Source organism: Chaetodon auriga, chromosome 3 (genome assembly GCF_051107435.1).
Source record: "Chaetodon auriga isolate fChaAug3 chromosome 3, fChaAug3.hap1, whole genome shotgun sequence".
Classification (NCBI taxonomy): domain Eukaryota; kingdom Metazoa; phylum Chordata; class Actinopteri; order Chaetodontiformes; family Chaetodontidae; genus Chaetodon; species Chaetodon auriga.
In genome coordinates this window covers 3,845,693-3,862,824 of record NC_135076.1, presented here as the reverse complement: position 1 = coordinate 3,862,824, position 17,132 = coordinate 3,845,693, and the positions used below count along the sequence as shown (strand labels likewise).

General features: G+C 40.3%; 1 protein-coding gene across 6 annotated transcripts in view; it reads right to left on the bottom strand.

Moving 5' to 3' along the window:
* mcf2l2 (MCF.2 cell line derived transforming sequence-like 2) overlaps nucleotides 1-17,132 on the bottom strand; it is a 140,681-nt gene that overhangs the window by 109,397 nt on the left and 14,152 nt on the right. Inside the window, exon 1 of one of the 6 annotated variants that reach the window (XM_076723002.1) lies at nucleotides 11,019-11,155. The exons of 4 other annotated variants lie outside the window; for them this stretch is intronic. In XM_076723002.1, coding sequence (XP_076579117.1) covers nucleotides 11,019-11,034 — 16 coding nt within the window. In that variant the 5' untranslated portion in view covers nucleotides 11,035-11,155. Of the gene's footprint in view, nucleotides 1-8,782; nucleotides 9,067-11,018; nucleotides 11,156-17,132 lie in introns of those variants that run through there. One more of the 6 variants, XM_076723041.1, reaches the window with a different exon arrangement.

Genomic DNA, 17,132 nt, shown 5'->3' with positions numbered 1-17,132 from the left:
TCCCATAAGAAAATAAACACTACTGTATTCCCAGACAAGTAATGTGTGTATGTGTTCATTATTCTGCTCTTCTGAATACAAGATTTCATCGACAAGAACTTTGAGCAAAGGAAGTGAAGAAGTGTGGTTTGTGGTCTGACATCTGCTAATGCAACCACATGAAACTCATGGTCATGAAACTCATCAAACGTCGTGGTCATATACTGCTACCTCTATTACTGTATGTGCACTGTCAACATTTTCTTTTGTAATTTTGTTCTGCACAAAAGTTGTGGAAGGGGTCAGAGTGCAAGGTTGGACATACAGAGAATAGGATTTTAACATCAGGGATGCAGATCACATCCTGGGTCCCACGTGTTGTTAGGTTAACAAAGTCAGCATTAGCCTTTTAATATTTAATGAAGACCAATATATGTTGCACTTCGTACTTTAACACCAGAGTTCACTGTTCGTTTTCCATAACCAACACAGTTACCACTGCTTCTTGTTTTTTTTTAACCAATTTCCATGACCATTCTCTAAAATTAACCAAGCAGTAAATGCTCTATTCATAACAAAGGTTTCAGTCTACGTCAGTCCAATATTCCCACGTACCATCTCAATAACACGTAAGCATCCAGCACATGAACAGGATATTAGTGTGTGTTTATTGTATGTGTGTGTGTGTGTGTGTGTGTGTGTGTGTGTCAGTTGGGTACCACCTGGTGTCTGAGCTCAGTCTACCTTGCTGGTTCAACTTACCAGCAGACCTCCCACACATGCACAATGGAGTCTGTGTTATGGAGCTTACATAACAGAGGAGATTACACTGAGCACTGGGACACTGAGACTCTATCTGATGACTGAACCAGCAGCAAACCGCAGGGCTGATGATCTCTCTGTGGTACTCTATATTGGTATTGTTAACAGAGCGTGGACACATTTGCTACAGCACCTCTGGTTGGATTTGGACATTATTTTTCTTTATTGAAGCACCAGAGTGCACCATCAATACAACATAGAGTGGTTAAAAAAGTTCCTCAACATTAACCAACAAAGTCAATAGATCATGGAGTATATTTACTGCACCTAAAATAATCACTGCAGGGTGGGTAAGGTTATAAAACAATATAATATTATTGGATAGATATATACTGGAAGACGCTGACATAATGAAAAGACACTTTTGTTATGCCAGAGTATCTGGACAATGCATGGTCATTCAATGATGTGTTATATAGGTTGTTTTTCAGCTGTGTTTTATTCTATTGTAGTCTACTTTCTTTCCTTTGGTTTTTAAGTACAACATGGTTTTGTATCCATGTATCCTTGCAACATGAGCTGAACTAGTTTCACAATGTCTTGTTTTTGACGATGTCTGTAGAAGTGCACTTTGGCCATTTTTGGCTTGATATAAACAAGATGGTGCAGCTGCCATAAAAGCTGGGATGTTTTGATAGTTATTTATGTTGTGTGAAATATGTCAAATGGTCAAATAGTTGAACAAAACTAAGATTAAAGTCTAGCCATCGTATTTGGACTGTCATGAGACCTGAGGCACACACAATTCACAGCAGAGGTACAGAGGTGACATTTTAAACCCAATCTGCAATTGTTACATAGAAAGGGAACTCAGAGAGGTCAGTAAATATAATAAGCAAATCATAAGATATCAGTGATTATATTTCAATGATAATATATAATAATGGAACCTCTCAAATGTCCTTTCCAACCTCATAAAAAGACATCAATGCTTGTAATCTTAATAAAAGGCCAATATATTCATTCCTTTAAAGAATCATGTTCAATTCAGTTGCTTTATCTCTGGTGCAGCCCTGTCAAGCACTCTGTGTAGGAATGATCTAAGAATGGGAGCGATGAAAGGCCCTTCTCTGTCTTTGCAGACCCATGGTTTACTGCTGTTAGTCTGGTGGTAGAGTCAACATGTGACCAGTGCACCCTGAGCCTTCAGGACCTGAGCATCTCATGACCTGCCATCGCAAGGACAACAGCAGCCCAGACTGCAGAATATGCACACACAGCAGGTAAGCACACACTCACAAAAACTGCTTTCTCTGTGTGTGTTTTCTAGTTCAATAAGGCTAAGTGAGTGACATGACAACATGCTGTAAAAAGTACACAAAACACACCCATTCTCACAAATACACACACAAATTCATGTGCAGGGCCAACACTTGCTATCTCTAACTACAGCTTTAGCAAACACATGCATTACATGAACTTGATGAATGATTCTTCCTTCAAAGGTTTAAAAACACAGCGTGGCATCATGAAATATACATTCTGTATACGGTTCCTATCACCGAGGGTTTCCCTCTACACTGGAAAATCTCATTCAGTTCATATCAATATACAGTTTTATACAATTGCTAAGTCACATTTTTCTACAGCAATTTCACTTTTTCAGAACTCCTCACACTGTCAGCACAACAGCAGTCGATGTGGATCAAACTGTGCATCACTTTGCTTTGACACAAAGTGCATTCAGTGTTTCCATCTTTCAAAATTCATCAGCTCTTTTTTCAGACGCAACCACTGAAACTCAGTGTTTTGAGTCCAGTATGCAAATGTTTTCATACTATTGCCAAAACTGTTGAATTTATGCTCAAAACCTAGCACAGCACACAATTACTGTAGATTACACTGTAATTGTCTACATTCTGCTACATCTACATCTAAAAAATGGCACTTCTTGGGCTGCGGCCCTGATGCGGTTTTTTCAAAAGCCCCGAATCGCTTGGGTTTTTAAAATAACTTCAACTCTATGTAAACTCTCCTCAGGCTCTCTGATTCAGGATGATCAGCCAGTCAACTGCAGACTGATGTTTCAATTCCATGAATCCACAGCTAGAACACTGGAGCAGTAAGATGGTAAGGCAACTACACCTACATGGATTGCTGGCTTGCTAGCCCACCTGCGGGCCATCAGAGAATTTCTTGTCGTTTATTTTTCTTCCCACCTATAGCAACAAATAATACATTCATGTTTATACTCACATTATACACTGTTAGAAAGCTAAGATCCTCATGAATCAATTGATGCAAACCATTGCAAGATACAATCACAACAGGAGGGACAACAAATGCCAACAGTAGACAAGCAGCCACTTTTAAAGTTCATGCAATATTGAGGCAACTAACCGATTACATCTCTCTGTGATCCAGAGATTGATAATACTCCACACATGCTACAAAGCTCCACACAATCCAATGCATTAAATATCTTGTCCAACACAAGATAATAATCCACTGAAAGATGGATTATCAGATGAGTAGATGTCCTTCGCTTGTCTTCTGTGTTTTCGGGCAATCACGATCTGTCATACAAAGCCAGCAGCCACAGAAGCCAATAACAGTTTAACAACTGGGCCTTCTTCTCTTCTTCTGTGTGAAGATCAAGCCAGTTGCAACCAGTTTTGTAGATGTCTGAAGCTTCGAATTGCCAATGAAATTCTGAATATGCAGATATGCCGCTTCAGTGGGTTCTTTACAGCTCTGGTCACCTCAAATCAAGGAAGTGATAAATATAGTAAATGGCCTCAATATAAACATATGTAGCCAAAATATAGGTACAGATAACATAATTGTGAATATATATGGCCAAAATGTAGATTTAATGAATATAAATAAAGATATTGATGATGATGTACAGATCCGTGAGGGACCATGTCACCCTAGCTTTGTCCTCAGCTCCCAATGTTCCTATTTCCATATTTCTCTATACATTACATTACAGTCACCCTACATTCATTAATTTAGTTTCTTTTCTATTTAAAACATCAAACCTTAGATATGTGTCAGCTGAGCCACAGTAAAATACACTTAGTTATTGTACTATTGTAATGCTGGAAAGAACGTAGCTTAGAATCACAAAGCTAATGTTCCTAAAAACACTGCCACATTTTGACAGGCAAAAGAAAAGACATTGCATTCCTCTTCCCTTTTCTTCTTCTACTGCCATACTTGTCATATTGCCGAACAATGTAAGGCAGTGGTGATGAAATGATTAGCGGTTTTGTTGCTGTGTCACTCACTGAGGTAATCTTTATAAAGCAACGAGAAAGCTGGCTGTCAACACATGTTGCACTGATTCTGTGATCTGCATGTTCAGTAAAAACACTGAAACCTGTGCTGTGAGGGGTCTATATTCTCAGCACTGAGCATGTGATTTAGTGTTTTACACTTTGCATGTAAGGACAGCATTTTGTGTTTAAAGGTGATTTTCACTTCGGCTATTTTCATTGCAAGATTTTAACATTGAAACTCTGAGATGAGTAACTGAGTCAAAACTGTTGAAATGAAGAGACACAGGAAATTAATAAGAGTAATATAAAATGTATTTATTTACTTATTTTACATAAAGTATCTTCATATATGTGGCTTTGTTGTGTGAACTCCTCAGATAATCCATGCTGACCAGTTGACTGACTCATCTATACTGCCCAGAGGAGGACAGCAGAAAAGGCCTGCCATTACATGAACACTTACTATGAGTCACTTCAGAGCTCCCTCTCTGTCTGTCATCCCCCTCTCTGCAGCTGAGGCTGTCCTGTGGCAGTGGATTTCCATAACTCTGGGTCTGACTGAGGTCAGAGGCTGATATTTTTCAAATTCTTTTCATTCATGTGAACATTTAGTGTGTGTAAACTTTAGGCACTATTGAAAGGCAAATGTGAATTTCATGTTTTTCTATCCTTCTCTCACATATGAGCCATTTCTTAAATATGAATGATTTTTATGAGGACCTTGCAACTACAGAAAATAGACACTCTTCAAACACACACACACACACACACACACACACACACACACAGTGCAGAGCTTGTGTTGTTTTTGGGTGGTTGCTCCTCAAGGTCCAGGGGAAGGGGGGTTTCCTATTGGTTCTCAGGAAGAAGGCGTCAGCACAAGAAGACAATCAGAGGATGTCTAATGACAGGATCTGCTGATAACAGGGCTCTCTCACACACACACATGCACACATTATTCCAATGAATATCATCATCATGAAATATACAGTGCTGACAAACAGGCTCAGGCCCAACGATGTCTGAACACTAAAGGTTGAATCACCACAAACACCTTCAGTGGTGGGTGTAGGAATGTGTGCACTTGTGTGTATGTGTTAATGTGCATGTGGTTGTCTCTGTTGTCACCGTAAACCTAAGCATGCTTGGTCTTGACCTCAGCGGTCACAGGGACTGACACAGAACAAACTGCAGGGTTTTGGGAGATTATGTCATTAGTCAACCCACATGTTGAGTGATGACAAGGTGAGCACCACAAACATCTGTAGAAAACACCACGTTCAGCAATTTATGCAAAAGTTAGTTAGTTTCTGAGGAGCAAACAAACGTGCCTCGAACCATCATTCAAAGTAAATAAACTCTGATTCAATGTTTTTTACATCAAAAAACTACAAATCACCCCAACTCTGTTATCATTCAACTAAAGCTCAAGACAGTAACCAGTATTAGTATCACTTAAAATCTGCAAATTGTGACCATGGGAATCTTTCTCACCTCCCACTCTCCTAAGGGATGATGGGAATGAAAGAATAGAATGTAACAGAACAGTCAGAGCCATTGTCGGTGCGTTAAGATACCAGCAGCAGCTGACTGTATGTACCTACACAGAGATACATAGTAACACCTGGACGCACACTGCAGACTGGATTGTCCACTATGTGACATTGTTGGTCATGAGAAGGTCACAGGCTTTAACCTTGTTCTGAACTATCTTGTGCAAACAAGATATTGATATCACTGACAGTTCCTGAATAAGTAAAGCCTGACTAGCTAAATGACGAAAGTCATCAAAGTGTGTTGACTGTTGCTTATTTTCATTAAATTTTTCAGTGACCATGTGTCTTTCCTGCTCATTAGCACATGAGAACAATGTTTGTAATGCAGGGCTCTGATCTGATTGTTAGACAGCACCTTCAACTACCGTTTCGAAAATGAGAACACAACAAAAGTTATTGTCAGCCTTTTCTGAGAGGAACTTTTGGATTGTTAATGATTTACTCCATGCAGACCAGGGTTATCTTGTTCAGAGTCATATTGCCTCTGCTGACATCTTTTTGCTCACATTCTGTCTCTCCCTCTGAGCAATGCAGCATTACTTGCAACTATTATTTCAGCTTCACCTTAATCACATCTGCTACCAGAAAGTTAAAAAACCTCCCATAATCCTCTGGGCCTTTAACCTCTGATCAGTGAAGTCCCCAAATAACTCTGGCAGACTGCCTCTTTTCCTCTTTTGTCTGATTCTGTAAGCAGGTCACAGTCTCACAAACACCACAACGATATAAGACCAGGTACAACCCCCCTCACATGAAGTGTGTTCAGGGGCACAAAATAACTAACATGAAAACATGCTTTTAATCTTAACTCAAAGGTAACAGAGACCCTCAGCTGGAGAGATAGAATCAATGTTACCTTGGATCAGGTCATCCAACTGATGTCAACAAAACACAAATTCAGCACGTTATTCCACGTTCAGCATTGCATGTTCATACACTCTCCTGTCTTCCTGTCCGTCTTGTGGAAACACTCAGAATAATTTTGGCTCTTACGGTTGATTTTTCAGACTGCTTTTGAGCTCCTCATCATGACAGTATGTGACACTGGTATCTCCTAGCAACTGAATCGATTATTTGGTCTGCAATAAAGATGTGGAGGGATGCTTTCTAGGAATAAATTTCCTCTGTGGTGGCCAAACTTGTAGCTACCTTAAACTTAGCTAACGAAACAAAAACACTTATACACTTATACAATGAAACAGTGAAGTTGGAGACCGGAGAGCTAAAAAATGAGCTGAAACTTGCTATAAGGCTCTGACACACAGAGAGCTGCAGATTCAGCTGATAATCCTTTGTAGGTTCATTGTTTTCATATTGTCATTTGATACTTTGTCATTACAAAAATATCTGCCATTTCTATTCTGTCCTGAAGTGGGATACTAGTGTGCACTGGTGTGCATGCGTGATAAGTAGGCCAACATATTCATGTTGCGTCTTAAGGGAGAATCATATATTATTTATGTGTGTTTACTGCACCTCCAGGCATACAAAGACATCATCAACATTCAATACTACTTGTACAATATGTCTGCACAAGTATTGTCGGTCTGTGGGGGCTTGTGACATTCAATTTTACAGAAAATACTGCCGATGCAGCTCATGTTTTGAATACATCTTTAGACAGTGTTGTGTTTAGCGCTTGCTGATTCTGTATTTTTGTATCAATGAAACCAAAACTGCTCAGGATGATGACAAAGATAATCTTAACTTTGGCTTTGGATGAGTTTTCATGTTCATGTGTGTTCAGGATGTTGGAGTCTTTCTGCCTTGCTGTCACTGTTACCGTCATGAAATTTTTTTTTTTTTTTTGGTTGGAAAAACACATACAAGCTGGCATGTTAACACAACATGAATCCACTATAAAAAGCCAGCTTCAACAGGATGTCTACACTCACAGGTTTCTCGCCATCAGGTAAAAATTTTAACTCGGCCATGAAGACGTTCCTGCTAAACATCAACATGTTAGCATTGCCATTGTGAGAGTGTTAGCATGCTGGCATTGACATTCATGTCAGAGCACTGGACCTGCTGTACAGTCTCACAATTGGTAGCATGCAAGATCAAGTCCCTTCAATGCACAGGTCCTGATAACAGATGCACAAGGTGTTCGGCGGTGTTTGACAATGGCAGGCCTGTCTCTTACTCTGCTTTTAGTTTTAATTGTCCCAGTCTCACAACAGTCAAGTCCAAAAGCTGGTTTTAAAGTATGTGGATGGCACAGTAGTCCTCTATTCTGTAATAAGACAAAGCAATACAGAAGTTGTCTGGACGTAACTGCGGTTTTATAAGTAAATGTGTAGCACACCATCATTCTTAAATTAAGATCTGGTCCCACTGGTAGAATCACTTCAGTCCAGTGGAACTGCAGCAATTAGGGGAGTAGTAAATCATCGTTCATCTTTAGTCAACTTTAACCAAGAGCAAGACATCTTGACAGTGCTGACCTTTGAGGGAACAGAGAACTGAGAGTCCAAATGGCTCCACAAAAGAGGCATGGTTTGAGGACAGTTATGACATATTCCCTAACCTTTTGTTGAAGAAATTTATGTGACATGGTGATCAAAAAGTTAACAGCATATTACAGAGAAAATAGACTATTGTGACTGTTTAGCAAGCATGTCTGGCTAGCATGTTAGTGGATAGCTCACCAAATACAGCACTGCACCAACTGGCAGTACATCAGTACTACAGTGCATCAGTCCAGTGCTTTGCTGGTGCTATCACGAGACAAGTTACAATGTTGAACTACAAACTAACACTTGCCAAGAACCAGAGAACCCAGAGAACCCAACCTGTACTCTGCCAGCGTCCCAACCTGTATGCTAGAATATTACCTGGCTCCAGGTTTTAATTTAAGTAAATGTGCACAATAAATATTTGCACCTTGTAAACACAATATCTAAGCAAACACAGGGGCCCAACTACAAGACATGGCCTCAGACAAAAGACTGTGGCAACATGTCAACCATGTTGGATCTTCTTTGATCAATAGCTGTGACTCTGCTCCTCATCAAACCAGTTTGGTTTATAGCTTCAGTGGACACATTTCTAGTTGTTTTTGATACACTAGCTATGTAGGGGTATTTGTGATGTGCCCACAAAACTTGTATTGGGTGTCAAACCATAATAGGCACTAAACATTATACATATGGACATGTTGGAGAAAAGCATGGGATGGGGGATGGAGGGATGGATACATACTTCTCAGCTTGGCTGACCAACTCTTCTGACACATCCCCAGGAAGTGGTAGTAAGACTCCATTTCAGCGGTGGAGATCCGTATGGTGGAATAAGCTTGTCCATATTGACCACATATTGGACAGCGAGACAGAAGGGTCTGGTATTGCAGCCTGTCTAGAGCATCCATCTCATAACGTCACCTAACCTCACCTGGGATGAGCCTGTGTGTGATTTCCTATCTACCATCAAGCCTGCGCACAGCCTCTGCAGCAGAGACAAAGGAATGATCCATGTTTCCTCAATGTTTCTGCATTCACACACACACGCACACACACACACACACACACAGGCACAGTTTCTTTCCCCTACCGCAATGCTACTGCAGCTATTCTTGCATGTGTCCCTGTCCAGCAAGGTGCCTCTAACCTCGCTTCTACTCTCTCTGTCTGTCTCTCCGTCATAATCTCTGCATTAGAAAGTAAAGCCTATTACAGGACATCTGCATATGCCCGCCCCCATGGCTACCACCAACACAAATGACTACAACCTGCTGTCAGGGAGTGACTCCACACTCTCACCTCTGTTAACTCTATCCCTTTGCAAGCATGTTATTTTTAGCCACTACAGTAATGCAGTGTTTGCTGAGATGCTTCAAATCTTTGCAGCTTTTTCAAAATTCCTCACTGAAAAAAAAAAAACTGATGTGAAATCACACTTTTGTGAGGTACTACCCTCAAAAATAACTTTTCAGAAATAAATAATATACATGTAAAAGTCTGCGATTTAAATTCCATTTTCATTTCAGTTATGACAGGAAGGTGACATGGTTAATATGTGGACGATTGTGAGGAGGAATAAAATCAACGTGTTCAGAAACATATAGATTCATATATACTCATACTTGAAGCTCCGCTGATACCAGACAACAATCTGTTTTCTCTGAGAGAAACTGTATAGGAATCCCAAACAGTGCATCATGATGAGCAGAGCCATGTGTTTAAAGGGCATCAAAGTAGTGAATGTTACTGGCCGTGACTGTCACAGCCTCGAACATGCCCACCTATAACATGTAATAATATACACAAAGTTAGCAAAAAGTGCATTCGGCCCTCCTCCGACTCACGGGGCATGGAACACTTGACTGTGATCTGCATTGCGCTGCCCGGTTTATGGAAATAGAGCCAATAAAATTAGCGACTATCCTTAGATCAAATTTTTTACGGTGTCACAGAGAGAAAGAAGAAAAGTTTTAGTTGAACATACATTATCTGTGAGACTGGGTTAATCATTTGGGTCAGGGTTATCTTCCTGTGTTTGAGCTTGATTAAAACCATTAAACCAACCACCAACATGGGTACCTGTAGCTTTCTTCTCTGTACTGCCAGGATTTCAGAGGTTTTGGACTTGAAGTCCTGTGCAATTTAACTTCTTTCCTCTAATAATGTCAGATAATCCAAACTAAACTAAAAAATGATGTTTTGATGCTGTTCCTGATGCTGCGGTTGTTTCTTGAGTTCATGCTGTACAGACCAGACACTGTTATGTCAACCACAAACCAAAACCAGCATTTCATTTCATTGCAATTCAAGGGTTACGATCATAAAATTCTTTTTTGATGAAAACCATTCATTTTGTTAGCTTGTTTCAAATTGAATTTTCTTTCAAGGCTAATATAATTATTTATCAATGTTTCTTTTAACATTGAGATGCCGTTTGATGTTCAGACTACTGTGCCTAAATCAAAACCACCCAAATCTTCCACCCAAAACAGACACTTAAACAGACACTTCATCTAGAAACATATGGAATGTACGCATTGATATGTGGAGTAGTGAGTGTACTCCACAACATCTCCACACTGCCGGAAGTCACGTCAAGAAAAGGTTTTTGCAAATAGAAAATAATGAGCTCAAATACAAAACCAACCAAAGAATAAGTGAAAATAGCGTGTACAGAAAATAAAACAGTGACAGAGTCAACACACTTTTGGTGTGATGTATTTTTTTTTCTTTTGCATCACATTTCATGTATTTCATTTCTAAAGTGAATTATTACACTGTAATGAATCCTAACACAACACTCACCACACTGGGTGTCTGTTTGTTGAATGGTTAGGAGTCTAATCCCCATCGCTGACAATGTCCCAACTTGTTGACCCTTCATAAGACATCTACTAACTAACTCACAGAACACCTCAATTACACTTAGTATACACACCTGCAACACTGTGAAAACAGCCAATATGTTCATCACTTACACATTACTGATCCCATGCTGCTGCTGTTCTTGTTCTGAAAAAATCCACACAGACAGGAGGTCCGAGCCACGCGGCTAAGCCAGCGTCCAGTCCGACGTCCTCAGCAACATAACACGCGACACATTTACACAGGTCTGGTGACACTACGGTCCAGTCCTCAAGGCTGTCTGGTCTCCCTCAACACGGCAGAACAAGCCCTCCTCTTTCATGTGTAAGAGAGCAAGAGAGAGCAAGGCAGAGTGAGAGGGACAGGGGAATGTAAATGTGTGTGTGTGTGTGTGTGTGTGTGTGTGTGTGTGTGTGTGTGTGTGTGTGTGTTCACCAGAGCAGGGGTCTGAGCCTCTCCTGGCAGCCTTGTGACCGGCTGAGCAGCTCAGTTTTTACCACAGTTTACACAAATATCCTTAACAATACTCCCATCAGGCAGCGGGACTTCCCTTCCCATCTGCATCCTTCCCTGTTTACTCCCACCTTTCCTTCCCCCCTCCTCCTGCTTCTGTGTCTCCCCCTCAAAAATATTTAAGGCTTTTCTGCTTTGTTACATACTGTTAAGAGCGGGAGAAAGAAATAAGGTGTCTGACAAAGGTTATGAGGTCAGATCTGAACCCACAATCAGGTTGCTGTAATTTTCCTTGGAACATCACCTCCACTTGCTGTTTCTCTACCTTTTTCCTCCCTTACCCCTTCCTGTCAGCCATCATTACCCATGTGCCCTTCCTACCTTTAGATCTTTTTACTCATTCATTCTTTCCTCTCTCTCCAGTTTCATGGAAACAGTCCTCTTTTCCTCTTTCCTTTTTTTTCTCATGTGTCCCTTTGTACTTGTACCATGTGTAGTGGAAGGAGCACAATAGCATCAGCTGGTGTATACAGTGCACTACAAGTATTTTGGCAGTTTCCTTGGATATACATAAGTCAAATGCTGTTAATGTGGCCCGTGTGAAGACAGCTTGTACTGATTCAAATTAAAATGTATCTGTTTCAACAGGTGTACATGAGATGGAAGACAAAGCAACAAGGCTGAAACATGTCTGCTGAGTGTCACACCTTGTCTGCAATGTCCATGTAGCAAAAAAGCAGCAGTGGCATTCTCTGTCACTAAGTGCCCTTCCACCCACCTGTTTTTATGCACATTTTCAGTTAAATTGAAATCCTGAGAGGAAACACCAGAAAGTCAGAAAAAATCTCAAAAAGGATTTTACGCTTGGCTGAGGTGGAAAGGTTGGTGAGTAGATAAAAAATGCAACAAAGTGCCATGGAAACAGGCTTAATCATGACTTACAACAAGCATTTCACTTAAACATCACTCAAGCTTCCACTAGAGAGATGGAAACATCAGAGCTATGCAGCGTGTAACCTTCACATTGGTGCTGTAACAATATCAATGAGAGAGTATTTCTTCATTGAAAGAATGACACTGAAGGCTTTGCTCTACTGAAAAGATGTTTTTACACCTTTCCCAACTGATTTCCGGTTTCCTTCTCCAACTACGTCATATGGTAGCATATGCAGAAGAGTACAATTCCAAATGATGTTTCATACATAACCTTACCTGGGGTTTGATCCTGGCATCAAACCAAAGTTTAGCAGCATCTGTAGCATTACATATTATGCTATGTTATATTGACAGCTTGATATTGCTTTGAAGTCAAATTGATCTCAAATCTAATCATAATCAGTTCCTGAGACATGAGTTAAGCCTAGCCCAAGACTAAAAATGTTTCTCAATGGAGATCTTGCCTGACAAAACACTCTAAAAACTGTGCAGCACCAAGAGAGAATTAACCTAACGTACATACTTTGGTGGTGGGAGGAAACCCACAAACAAATATGGAGAACATGCAAACTCCACACATTCCGCATGGGACTTGAACCCAGCAGTTTCTTGTTGTGAGGTGACAGTGCGAACCACTGATTCACCATCCCGCCCTATTTGTAAGAGACTCTTTCACATGGGATGAAGTACATTATCAGAAGGATCAGCACCACTTTGCACGTATAGGATTTGAAGTTATAACCCCACCACTTAAGAAAAGCATGCAGGCTTTCAGACATATGTCTTAACCATGACACTAATCACCCATCCCAACAGAAAGTGTTCAGGTCACCTTAAAGCCTTCACAGTGGGTTCAAGAACCCTTGTGATCACCTGTCTATCTATATATGAACTGATAGTAGAAGCTTGAAATACAGAAGATCCAAAACTAGGTAAGCTGTATCTAATATCTTATTTCTGCGTGCTTGAGTGTAGCTAAGGACTTTTATTCTGGAAGATGGACTGATAATACCTGCCTGATAATGCCTTTTGTTTCTTGCTGTCTCATAGACATAAACTATAGACCTACAGCCTGAACAAACAATGTGGTGTGACAATGACTTGAACAAGAGGTTTTGGGTGATTACAGAAACACCTTTTCTGGTGAGATGGTTTAATGTGTTATCAATGTTGCATTGTCCTATTAAAACCTTATGGGGTTCCCTCACTTTTACCTGATTATGTGCCAGTGGAGGCTCTTAGTATAAGAGTTAGAGGACAGGTGTATTCACTCTTTTTCACTGTCACAATTATTATGTGCCCATATTTGAACTGTTCTGATTGGACCATATGTTACTTTGATGTTCATAGATAGTTTATGATTCATCTGTGGTAGTCAGTGGACTTTGGTGTGATGCTACAAATACTGATGCTCTTTTTTTCTCTTCCCTCTCTGCTATGTCACCACATCTTACAGTCACCAGGCATGCCTGGTTTGTGTCTTATTGATCATGTTGCTGATTCCACTGGTCTTATGCTCACTTTTGACCTGTTCTCCTAGGACCTACACAGCCTCTCCTGTTCTGTTGGCTTGTGCTCAGACTGTCTCCCCTCCTTATCCATCATTTCAGGATTTTTGAACATATTTTTTTACTCATTTAACATAAAATGTTAAAATTATGGATGATCACAATATACAGTACAATATATGGGATTGAATCTTTTTTTTTTTTTTTTTTTTTTTGCCAAATCTGTAGAATAAAATATGGTTCTCCATAGAACCCCTTAGTTTCTATGAGAGATGCTGACTGGACGCATATGCTGAAAAAGTCTCAGTGGGCATCTTCACATTTCTGTGTTTTGGGCCCATAGAGCATGTGAATATGTGACACACTGAAAATACAAGTTGTTAAGTTCGCCTGACCACCTCAATAGGTGGTTTGAATGTTCAGATCTTGGGAGGATTTTCATCTGCACGTCACACATTAATCAGGTAAATGCCACTCAAAGACATCTAGAACAAAATCACAAAGCTTCCTCTCGCTCTGAGAAACTACACAGACAGATTCTTGCAGACTTTCTCCTTTTTTCTTACTTTTCTAGACCTCCTTTCAAGGCATTTTCCATCATGTTTATGAGGAGGTGTTTAAAATCACTTCCAGTTGTGCCTTTTTTTACACTGAGGTTCCTCCGTGTGGTCTCACAGTCCCAGCTTTCTCCCTTGAGGTTGACGTGTGTTTCTATGTCTCCACCCCTCCCATCCACCACCAGTGTCACCACCTAGACCAAGCTCCCCCTCCACCCTCAGCTATCCCCCCTTCTTTTTCCACCTCTTCCTCCTCTCCCATGCTCCTGAAGTAAATGTGCGTCAGAGGCCTGCACATTGAAAATAGACCGTTTTCTTCAATAAATCACCGGTCTGCATGGCTTTGTTGTCCTAGTGTCATGTGTATGTACTGTATGTCTGCAGCCAAAGTGTAAAGGATGCAGCCTTGCAGGACAAAGATTCATACACACACACACACACACACACACCCACACACCCACACACACACACACATTGTGTTTTTATCACTTGTGGGGACATTACATAGACTTACATTCATTTCCTGGAGACTTACCCTAACCATAACCATAACCACTACTTGCCTGACCCTAAGCTTAACCTAAACTTAACCTTACCCAAGTCTTCACCCTAAATTTTAATGATTTACATTATGGGGACTAGAAGGCAAGTACTTTACTGCTTACTTTTTAGTTCTTACTACTTAAAATTTAATGATTTACATTAAGGGGACCTGCATTTTGTCTCCATAAGGCAGGTGAGTCCCCACAATGTGACTGTGTAAACAGATTTTTGTCCCCACAACGTGATAGATACCTGGTCACATGTACACACACACATAAGTTAGGTTTTCATCACCTTTGGGGACATTACATAGACTTACATTCATTTCCTGGAGACTTACCCTAACCATAACCATAACCACTACTTGCCTGACCCTAAGCTTAACCTAAACTTAACCTTACCCAAGTCTTCACCCTAAATTTTAATGATTTACATTATGGGGACTAGAAGGCAAGACCCCATAATGTGACTGTGTAAACAGATTTATGTCCCCACAATGTGAGGAATACATGGCCACACACATACACACACACACTCAGGTGTTCATGTCCTATAGTTAATGCTCTTACTGTGGTCTAGTAGTCTATTTAGAGGCAGTTGCTATGTTTAGCCGTACAACTAGAAGTACTACACAATCCAGTCTGTAGAGAAACCAGCAGACAACTGACATGATGAATATCCATAGCAAACAATATTTATGGAGTCAAATTCAAACATGTGTGTTTGGTTGATTAGTCAAAATGAGTCTAGACACAGCTGTTTTTCAATCGCTAGGTATTTTGGTATCTTGTCACAGCACTGACCATTGATTTTCTCATGTTACATCTCGTATTTGCAGGCTGCCTTGACAGTGGATGAAAACGTGAATGCGATAGTGTTGGCTGATTGTCCAAGAATAGCCCCAGAGTCACAAGTAGAGGAACAGAGTGGACGACAGATAAGAGATTACTATCCTCAGTATTTATCCGAGATACAAGGCCAGTGTAAAATGAACTCCTTAATAAAAATAACAGACCTATAGCTCCCCACAAGCCACAAATTGTGGACAGTCTTCAGTTGGACTTTGTTGTGAGGCAGGTAAAAGTGTCATTTTACTTCTCAGAATATGTCAATGTTTGGCTCTTAGGGACTTTCAGCATAAAAGCATTACATTTAATATTATTTGCTTGGACAAACTATACGAGACAGTTAACGCCAGCTGCTAATGTTAGCTAACGTTAATTCTTGCCCCAAACTTGTCGAACATGCTGAATATAACTCGATGGCTTCTCCACTGTACTCGTAAGCATTAAGTTAAGCATTAAGTGCACAAAATTATCACTAACATTATAGTCCTCATCTTTTTCAGTGTGTAATGCAATTAAGCTAGTTAACATTAGCTAACACTATTCGCATATAATATTAGCGATCAGTTTGGTGAACATGTGTTGTTGCTTCCTGTAGTTTAATTTTACGCAGTTGATTCTGTGCAGCTGGGATGATGACGGAGGAGACACAGACCATGCATTGAGGGAATGTCAACAAAGGCATGACAAACATGCATGCTAACATGCAATCAAAATAACATTTAGCAATAATCAGTATGGTGCTTTTGTGTGCCCATTTATGCATAAAGCATTTTTAGACTCCATGAATATTAACTTCACGAGTGTTGAATAAACCAAACTCTTAAGTTTAAGTATGAACACTTCTCAGGAGATCACATGAAAATGAACACAAGCATTTTACTCTACATGGAATTCCACAAGAGTTTAGTTTTAACCCCTGAAAAAGGTTGAACTCCCAGGAGAGTTACTTTGACTCTGCCATAGAGTGCATGCAATGGTCTCACATGTGCACTCAAACTGAGTTGATTTTAACTCACCTAGACTTTATTCCAAATGCCAGAATTTTGCGGTGCAGGAATCCGAGTATAGGCCTGGTCAAAATAGACCCCAGGATAACAGACTCCTAAAATGAGCTGGTAGAATCTGAACTAATGTCTTTAACTATCAACAACTGTCCCAACTGTGCGCTGCAAGAATCAGCTGCAGGAGGGAGGCTTCATTACATCATGGATTACATCATTGCAGGCCTTGGCTACCTCACTGGGATTGACCTTCTCCTGTTACAACCAGTAAAACACCACAGATTTGAAGTAACAGTCGTTTCCTCTTTCATAGGATGAGCAAGTGAGCACATCAGTGACTAATGACTGAAAATGTCTGTAATCAGTTGATGCTGTTTCATA